This window comes from Cervus elaphus, chromosome 3, assembly GCF_910594005.1.
Source record: "Cervus elaphus chromosome 3, mCerEla1.1, whole genome shotgun sequence".
Taxonomy (NCBI): Eukaryota; Metazoa; Chordata; class Mammalia; order Artiodactyla; family Cervidae; genus Cervus; species Cervus elaphus.
This window is the reverse complement of record NC_057817.1, coordinates 54972607-54982742: the sequence shown is the minus strand read 5'-3', so window position 1 is coordinate 54982742 and position 10136 is coordinate 54972607. Positions and strand designations below refer to the sequence as shown.

The following is a 10136-nucleotide window of genomic DNA, read 5'->3' as shown; positions in this document are numbered from 1 at the left end:
TTTCAAACTAGAATGCGAAGTGGAGGAGATTTTCCCACCAGGAGTGCCTTCAGGATAGGAGAGAAAGCCCAACCTGCCTCTGCATACAAAGCAGAGATTCATCAAACATTTGTTGAGTACCTACTACATGTAAGACATACTATACACCAAGGGAGATACAAGACACATAACATGAATAGTTATGTATGATACTGATATGATGATAGTAAGTCTACCAGTTCTTGAGCGTTCCATAAATGCCAAGCACTGTGCCAAGTATTCATTTAACTTAGAGAAATGAATAGGTAGAGACAACCTATAAAATCATTACTAGTGAAGAATTAAAAACCAAGAGAGAATAAATAACTTGTCTAACACTCATCAGTAAGTGACAGAACCCGTATTTGAACCCAAGGACATGGTGTCTTATTCCAAAGTCTGTGTTTTTCCCTTAATGCCCAGAAATCCAGCCAGTAAAACTCAGGCTATGAAAATGCAAAGAAAAACCAACATAGGAACATTAATTTTACTCTTAAATATTAACTATTTTCTGTCCCCATCACTGAAGGTTTTTTCGGTCCTATCTACCTCATTACCATTCCATACAATATTGTCTGCTTTCTGTTTTCCATGAGACTATGTTGAAGTGAAAACTGGAGACGCTTCCATCTAGAGTCTATCATTTTCTATATCCCATTGAAACTAGCAAATTGAAACTAGAAAAAGACCACAAACATATTTGTTTTGAAACCAAAACAAAAGTTGGGAAATAAATTTTAACTCTAATTACATGGGTTACAAATTAGCAGAAACCATGATGGGCTGTTAGATGGACAGTGAATCTGGTGTGTTTAGACTCCTGAATGACTCATAAATGAAGGGTCCATCTCCATCTGTACTATCTTGGATCTGAATGCTGAGAGGTCACATTGACATCAACGTTTATCCAATTTTGGAGACAACTGTGTGGTTCTAGGTCTTGTAGGTCTTCAAAGAACTGTTCAACTTCAGCTTCTTCAGCATTACTGGTTGTGGCATAGAATTGGATTACTGTAATATTGAATGGTTTGCCTTGGAAATGAACAGAGATAATTCTATCATTTTTGAGACTGCATCCAAATACTGCATTTTGGACTCCTGTTGACTATGATGGCTACGCCATTTCTTCTAAGGGATTCTTGTCCACACTAGTAGATATAATGGTCATCTGAGTTAAATTCACCCATTCCAGTACATGTTAGTTCGCTGATTCCTAAAATGTTGATGTTCAATCTTGCCATCTCCTGTTTGACCTCTTCCAATTTGCCTTGATTCATGGGCATAACATTCCAGTTTCCTATGCAATATTGCTCTTTACAGCATCGGACTTTACTTCCATCACAGTCACATCCACAACTGGTTATTGTTTTTGCTTTGGCTCCATCTCTTCATTCTTTCTGGAGTTATTTCTCCACTGATCTCCAGTAGCATATTGGGCACCTACCAACCTGGGGAGTTCATCTTTCAGTGTCCTATCTTTTTGTCTTTTCATACTGTTCATGGGGTTTTCAAGGCAAGAATACTGAAGTGGTTTGCCATTCCCTTCTCCAGTGGACCACGTTTTGTCAGACCTACAAGACCTTCTAGAACTAACACCCAAAAAGATGTCCTTTTCATTGTAGGGGACTGGAATGCAAAAATAGGAAGTCAGGAAGTACCTGGAGTAACAGGCAAACTTGGCCTTGGAGTACAAAATGAAGTAGGACAAAGGCTAATAGGGTTTTGCCAAGACAACGCACTGGTCATAGCAAACACCCTCTTCCAACAACACAAAAGAAGATTCTACACATGGACATCACAGATAGTCAATACCAAAATCAGATTGATTATATTCTTTGCAGCCAAAGATGGAGAAGCTCTATACAGTCAGCAAAAACAAGAGCTGACTGTGGCTCAGATCATGAACTCCTTATTGCCAAACTCAGACTGAAATTGAAGAAAGTAGGGAAAACCACTAGACCATTCAGGTATGACCTAAATCAAATCCATTACAATTATACAGTGGAAGTGAGAAATAGATTCAGGGGATTAGATCAGATAGAGTGCCTGAAGAACTATGGACAGAGGTTTGTGACATTGTACCCCAAGAAAAAGAAATGCAAAAAGGCAAAATGGCTGTCTGAGGAGGCCTTACAAATAGCTGTGAGAAGAGGAGAAGTGAAAAGCAAAGGAGAAAAGGAAAGATATATCCATTTGAATGCAGAGTTCCAAAGAATAGCAAGGAGACATAAGAAAGCCTTCCTCAGTGATCAATGCAAAGAAATAGAGGAAAACAATAGAATGGGAAAGACTAGAGATCTCGTCAAGAAAACTAGAGATACCAAGGGAACATTTCATGCAAACATGGGCACAATAAAGGACAGAAATTGTATGGACCTAACAGAAGCAGAAGATATTAAGAAGAGGTGGCAAGAATACACAGAAGAACTATACAAAAAATATCTTCATGACCCAGACAATGACAATGGTGTGATCACTCACCTAGAGCCAGACATCCTGGAATGAGAAGTCAATTGGGCCTTAGAAAGCATCACTATGAACAAAGCTAATGGAGGTGATGGAATTCCAGTTGAGCTATTTCAGTCCTAAAAGATGATGCTGTGAAAGTGCTGCACTCAATATGCCAGCAAATTTGGAAAACTCAGCAGTGGCCACAGGACTGGAAAAGGTCAGTTTTCATTCCAATCCAAACTACTGCACAATTGCACTCATCTCACACACTAGTAAAGTAATGCTCAAAATTCTCCAATCAAGCCTTCAACAGTACGTGAGCTGTGAACTTCCAGATGTTCAAGCTGGATTTAGAAAAGGCAGAGGAACCAGAGATCAAATTGCCAACACCTGCTGGATCATTGAAAAAGCAAGAGAGTTTCAGAAAAACATCTACTTCTACTTTGTTGACTATGCCAAAGCCTTTGACTGTGTGGATCACCACATACTGTGGGAAATTCTTAAAGAGAGGAGAATACCAGACCAACTTACCTGCCTCCTGAGAAATCGGTATGCAGGTCAGGAAGCAACAGTTAGAACTGGACATGGAAAAGACTGGTTCCAAATTGGGAAAGGAGTGTGTCAAGGCTATATATTGTCACCCTGCTTATTTAACTTATATGCAGAGTACATCATGTGAAATTCTGGGCTGGAAGAAACACAAGCTGGAATCAAGATTGCCAGGAGAAATATCAGTAACCTCAGATATGCAGATGACACCACCCTTATGGCAGAAAGTGAAGAGGAACTAAAAAGCTTCTTGATGAAAGTGAAAGAGGAGAGTGAAAAAGTTGGCTTAAAGCTCAACATTCAGAAAACTAAGATCATGGCGTCTGGTCCCATCACTTCATGGCAAATAGATGGGGAAACAATGGAAACAGCAATAGACTTTATTTTGGGGGGCTCCAAAATCACTGCAGATGGTGATTGCAGCCATGAAATTAAAAGATGCCTGCCCCTTGGAAGAAGAGCTATGACCTACCTAGACAGCTTATTAAAAAGCAGAGATATTACTTTGCCAACAAAGGTCCATCTAGTCAAAGCTATGGATTTTCCAGTAGTCATGTATACATGTGAGAGTTGGACTATAAAGAAAGCTGAGAGCACTGATGAATTGATGCTTTTGAACTGTGGTGTTGGAGAAGACTCTTGAGAGTCCCTTAAGGAAATCAGTCTTGAATATTCATTGCAAGGACTGATGGTGAAGCTGAAACTCCAATACTTTGGCCACCTGATGCAAAGAACCGACTCATTGGAAAACACCCTGATGCTGGTTGAGGGCGGGAGGAGAAGGGGACGACAGAGGATGAGATGGTTGGATAGCATCAACGACTCAATGAACATGAGTTTGAGTAAACTCTGGGAGTCGGTGATGGACAGGGAGGCCTGGCGTGCTGCAGTCCATGGGGTCGCAAAGAGTCAGACATGACTGAGCGACTGAACTGAACTGAAATGTGAGGTTGGCTACCCATGTACAGCCACTCTTGCTCAAGAACTTGGAAAAAACAAAGTATTTTTGGTAGGGGGTCAGACTCATCAGAGTGGTGCAATCACCTTGGTGTGGAATGATCAACACTTATTAAAAGAAAATAAAACATAACAGTGCACCATATGTTGTAAGGGCATGGTTTCATGAAGTTTGTGTTTCACTTGTGTGTGTGTGTGTGTGTGTGTGTATTTGTATATGTACTGAGTTGGGAAGATCCCCTGGAGAAGGAAATGGCAACCCACTCCAGTACTCTTGCCTAGAAAACTCCATGGATGGAGGAGCCTGGTGGGCTACAGTCCATGGGGTCGCAAAGGCTCGGACACGATTGAGCGACTTCACTTTCTTTCATTTTCTTGAGTACTAATGTAAAATATATTTCTACTATGATTCTGAGTCAAATCGTCTTAAGTCACTAGTCCAGGCTCTTCCCTACCCATTTGTTTGTTAGGTAAGAGGCAGCATAGTATAGTGAAGCCAGAACACCTCTTATTAGCACGATGTGACTTTGGCCAACCTCAATTTCAACCTCTCTACACGGTTCTTCGATCTGTAAATTAAGGATAGTAATATAACCTACTTTATAGGTTATAGGCTTGTTGAAGTTTAAATGAGTTAATATTTACACAATGCTTACTACAGCGCCTAGCATTGTGCTAGCAGGATCCAGATGTTTTTTTAAAAAGTGAATGAGAAAGAGCCCTAGCACCAACGCACTCGTCCAGGGCTCCTCACTGGGGGATTTTTCCTCCATATTCATTGGAAGGTGGTTGTTCAATAGCTCAGTTGTGTCCCACTCTTTGCGACCCCATGGACTGCACCACGCCAGGCTTCCCTGCCCTTCACTATCTCCCAGAGTTTGTTCAGACTCACGTCCCTTGAGTGGATGGTGTATTGGAGTGAAGTCGCTCAGTCGTGTCCGACTCTCTTCAACCCCATGGACTGTAGCCTACCACGCTCCTTCATCCATGAGATTTTCCAGGCAAGAGTATTGGAGTAGGCTGCCATGAATTAAAATGTTTTATTCCCCTCCCACCACGCCCCGCCTTGGGTTTCTCAATCTTGCACCAAAAGGAATGTCAGAGAAACAGCGTCTCCCAGTGGCGTGGTGCAGACTTCGGTCTAAGTGCTTGGGGCCCATGGCCTGCCAACCTCACACTACAACTCCCACCATGCATCTCTTCCCCTCCGGCCTCTTAATAGGTATTGTAACTTGCGTTCTGCCTGAGGCAACTTCCGCGCCTAGCATCACAAAAACGGATGGTTATAGTGGCCAGAATTACTTCCGGAGCAGGTCGTCGCAAGGGTTTCTGGGAAACTTATAACTCTAATTTTCTTCCGCCAGTTGATTAAATAGTCCCATAGTCACCTTGCGCAACGGAAAATAAACTCGAAGAGCACCTTCCTACCATAGATTTAAGCGGGAACACTGAATAATAAAGAAAATTTGAGTAAAGTGGATTCCTGTTTTGGCGTGCGGCCTGGAGACATCTACGGGGCGTGAGCGGAGGGATCTCACTCTATATAAGAGAGCCGGCTCCGTCACCGGATCCTCTCTCGCCTCCGCGCTTCCAAGATGGTGAGTGCTAAAGCGTGGGGAATAGTACGGGGCCGGGTGGAGACTGAGAGGAGCCGGTTCTGAGATTGCGGGGAGGGTTGAAAGCCTGGACCGCGGTGGAAGAATGGAAAGAGGGTATGTTTCTTCCCGGCTTGGAGGGATTTCCGGAGGGACTGGAGATCTGAGTGGCGCTTTCTTGGGGTGGCCGGCAAGGAATGTGGCCGGAAGGGGGCTAAGGCCGGGTAAGTTGCTCCTTCTTAATGGGATCTTCATTCTGACGCAGACCAAGAAAAGAAGGAACAACGGTCGTGCCAAAAAGGGCCGCGGCCACGTGCAGCCTATTCGCTGCACCAACTGTGCCCGATGTGTGCCCAAGGATAAGGCCATTAAGAAGTTCGTCATTCGAAACATCGTAGAGGCCGCAGCCGTCAGGGACATTTCTGAAGCGAGTGTTTTCGACGGTGAGTCCGCGGCGCGAAATGTGCGAGTATCCTGATATCTAAAACCACCTCCCGCCGCCACCCCCCATCCGTGGGCTCTGTTCTTTGGAGCATCGCCGGCACTTTTCTTGCACTGTTAATTGTTGTCAGTAGAGGAGAATGGTGTTTTTGCTGCGTTGTGTGCCGTTTTGAGCTCTGTCTGGACAAGGTTTTTTTTTTTTTGGTCTTGTACAGTCTTTCAGTCTTATTTTGTGACGGCCTCTGTAGGGGATGAGGTTCCAGAAGCATTCAGTGCTTATCCTGTATCAAAACTTGGGGAGCGCTGGCTGTAAACGTGGTAAATATAAAAACCGTTTTGAATTGTTGTCAAACGTTTGAGTTGGCAAACTTGTGGAAAAGAGTTTTTTAAGAGTGGAAGGAGTCTAGTTGGGTTGACAAGGGTAAGTTTTAGAGCAATATGGTATTCTCTTATCATTTCCTTTTTTTAAGATTTTTAAGATTTCTTAGGTAATTGGGAATGGGGTCAGAAGTAGGCATTAGGGCTGGCGCAATTACTGAAGGAACTGCATTCCATCGTATTGCATCTGTGGTGTGGATTTAGTCCCTGTGGTGACAGGATGAGTTGGTAGGGGAGCATTGATTTGTGAACTGTGTATGTATGTTTAGGTATAAACTGAACAGTTGGCTTTGGGAGTGAAATCTTGTAGGTATGCCTGACTTCTAAGTGAGTTTATTTTTGAGGGTTAGAAGGAACAAGGAAGAACAGGGCAAGGTGGGTACTGTATCTAATATCACAGCTCTAATTATTTTGTTTCTTAGCCTATGTGCTTCCCAAGCTGTATGTGAAACTACATTACTGCGTGAGTTGTGCCATTCACAGCAAGGTAGTCAGGAATCGCTCTCGGGAAGCCCGGAAGGACCGAACACCTCCACCCCGATTTAGACCTGCGGTGAGTACCTTAAAAGAGGTATGGAAACCAGAGGGGTAGTTCAGTTTAGTCGCTCAGTCGTGTCTGACTCTTTGCGACCCCATGGACTGCAGCATGCCAGGCCTCCCTGTCCATCACCAACTCCCAGAGCCTACTCAAAACTCATGTCCATTGAGTCGTTGATGCCATCCAGCCATCTCATCCTCTGTCGTCCCCTTCTCCCGCCTTCAGTCTTTCCCAAAATGAGGGTCTTTCAAATGAGTCAGTTCTTTGCATCAGGTGGCCAAAATATTGGAGTTTCAACTTCACCATCAGCCCTTGCATTTCAAAAACATGTAGAAAGTCCTTTTGTTAGTTTTATCTGGCAGTCCAAAGTCAGAGATTATCTTCTAGTAGATAGACAGCAATTCCTAGCCTTCAGGCTCTTGAATCCTTGGAGATAGGATTGTACTTCGAACATTAATTCGTTTTTAAACCCATGGGAGAGCCAAGGATAGGCTGTGCTTACCTGTAAACATCTCAAGTGACAGCAGTTACATGGTCCGAATTTACTACTTGAATCTGGTTTTATTGAGCAAAACCAGATCTGGGATTTAGTATCTGGGTCGTGAAGATCTTTTTTTGTAGGGATAATAGAGGAACAATAAATGAGGACAAGGAATATCAAATTAAGAGCTCTGCCTGTGGGTGGGGTCAGCTAAGTCTGGTAAGACCCACACCTGAAACATTTGCTTTCAAGTTAGTCTGTTTCAGATTGAGTAGTGTAATCACCTTCCACATCTGTCCATGCCTTTATGGACCAAATAATGCACAGTTAGTGATGGGAGGGTAGTGGTCAGGTTCTTTGAGAGGGAATGCTTCCATGGATGGTTTTTTAATTCTTTCACTTTGCCTTTCAGGGTGCTGCCCCACGTCCTCCACCAAAGCCCATGTAAGGATCCAAGTCCTTAAAGACTGAAGAAATATTGGTTTCTCTGAAAAGACAATAAAATGGAAATTATACTTTATGTAGCATGTTGAATATATGTTGCCAGATGGAGTGGGGGTTGTGTGCATCTTATTTCTGTCTTTGGTCTCCCCAGTTTGCATAGCTTAGGGGTGGGGGTGAGGAATTAGGGCATCTGTGTTTGATTAATTCAGCCTGGCAAATGGCTTAAGTTGGTGTCTTTAGAATGGGGAGGAAACTGGCAGAGTGAGGAGTGCATCTGAAGTCACTCAGACTAAGGTGTGCATTCCTCTTGTGGCAACACGAAGACTTTAATGAAAGTCCACAACTTGAATAGCACAAGGGGATGTGTATTCAGGTCCTTAACCTCGTCCAGTTTACCTGCCTACTTTGATCTGCTGCTAAGCTAATCACCCAGCCTTCATCTTTCTGTGGTACGTTGCTCTATGGGGTGACAATGCCCTGAATGCCAGGCGTTCATAGAAATTTGTGGACGTCCCATAAGAGGGGAGTTTGCAGAAAGTCTGGGAAAGGGCTGTAGTCTGTGTGACAACGGCTCATTTGTTGCAGAATTCAGAAATTGGAGGTTCCCAGCTGGGAATACACAGCTGACCCTTTAACAACGTGGGTTTAACTGCAGGGGGCGGGGGTTGTTTTCAGTAAATACATACTACACGATCCACACTTAGTTGAACCCTCAAGTGTGAAAGTACAGATGATACAAAAGGCTAACTCTAAAATTAATTATATAAGGATTTTTGAAGAGATGGTGCCCCTAACCAATGCTTTATTCAAGGGTCAAATGTACACATATATTTGAAAAATTAATATGTAAATAGTTTGCTAAGGACTTTGCTGGTTAGGTTATATGATTTTTTTTCCTTAAGCTAAACTAGTAGCTTGGAAGTTTGGATTAAAGTACATATTGTTCTGGGAAACACATTTTTGCAAATGTCTATGTTCAAAGGATATGATAGCAAAGGAGTGGAGTGTTTCGGAGCATAATGGTGGTCTTATTAATGGGAGAACCTTTAAAGAAACCCAGTTGGAAATTGTTGGTCCTGTCTTGCTTATGATCCACATACTCATGCGTGTGCTGAGACAGGTGTGGCAAGTCCTGGATTTGTTAGAACACTGTGGGTGTGGGTTTCCATCCTTTGGGAGACCCCGCACCCCCAAATATCTGCTCCCTCATTCCTCTGCTTATGACCCCTTCACACCAAGGATAAAACATTGGATAGAAGAACGTCCTGTTCATGGTGAAACAAATGGTAAACCTGGTGGTCCCAAATCCCAGTTTGCTCAGTAAAACCAGATTCAAGTAGTAAATCTGGACCATATAACTGCTGTGAGATATCTCTTGAGATGTTTATAGGTAGGCACAGCCTATCCTTGGCTCTCCCATGGGTTTAAAAATGGATTAATGTGCAAAGTATAATCCTATCTCCAAGGATTCAAGAGCCTGAAGGCTAAGAATGGGTGTAGCTGTCTACTAGAAGATAATCTCTGATTTTGACTGCCAGAAAAAAAACTCAGAGGACTCCACATGCTTCAGGCTCTAAAATAGCCCCACCCCACCTCCCAATCTACCATTAGTAGAAGTTGTGTCTAATGGGCAATCAGGATATCTAATGGTTCCACCTGTGGAAAAGTTAAGCCCTATATAGGCATCTGTAATTTATTCTAGAAAAGAAAGCCACTTAAGTCAGACGTGGCCCACAGGTCATTTTCAGATATTTGCACTGCAAGGTCAGTGGTCTGTTCTTAAGCTCTTGTGGGCTGGTTCTTTTAGTAGTTAGGCACAAAGAAGATGATACAGATCTTTGAGCCCTTGCCACCAGCCTGTTTTAATGGCCTGTTAGGGGGAGGATTGCAGTCTCACCACCTCACCTCTAACATTTCTGGTGAAGAGCATTCAAGCCAAAAAAAGCGCTCAAGCCAGGCAGAAGCTTCTGGGCTCATCAGTCATTGGTCCAGTGACCTGTGAGGTTACTGGATCTCAGGTTAATTCCCTGTGGTAACCAGGTTTCCCTGAGGTCCTGGACCATCCCTTCCTTCAACCTCATTCCTGGCTTTTCATTTTTGTTTGCCTTTCTCTCTGTAACTTAGCATGTATGAGTGCGTTGTTTCTGAGCCCAAGTTCTCTATTAAAATAAGCATCTGACTGCCTCGTGGTCAGTGGCTAAGACTGCTCCCAATGCAGGGTCTCTGGGTTCAATCCCTGGTCAGGGAACTAGATCCCACATGCTGCAGCTAAGAATTTGAAAGT

At 43.3% G+C, this 10136-nt stretch overlaps 1 protein-coding gene across 1 annotated transcript; it reads left to right on the top strand.

Annotated features, from left to right (window-relative positions):
• The first annotated feature begins 5260 nt into the window (after positions 1–5260).
• RPS26 (ribosomal protein S26) lies at positions 5261–7928 on the top strand. Its single transcript, XM_043890427.1, has 4 exons — positions 5261–5573; positions 5836–6013; positions 6812–6942; positions 7821–7928. The coding sequence occupies exons 1-4, from the start codon at positions 5571–5573 to the stop codon at positions 7854–7856; spliced, it is 348 nt and encodes a 115-aa protein (XP_043746362.1). The 5' UTR covers positions 5261–5570; the 3' UTR covers positions 7857–7928.
• Positions 7929–10136: the final 2208 nt, after the last annotated feature.

Bases quoted from the DNA above. Each gene is read 5' to 3' on its own strand.
- RPS26 (XM_043890427.1), top strand. The intron at 6,014-6,811 runs GTGAGTCCGCGG...TTTGTTTCTTAG, and splicing joins TGAAGCGAGTGTTTTCGACG to CCTATGTGCTTCCCAAGCTG. The intron at 6,943-7,820 runs GTGAGTACCTTA...TTTGCCTTTCAG, and splicing joins CACCCCGATTTAGACCTGCG to GGTGCTGCCCCACGTCCTCC.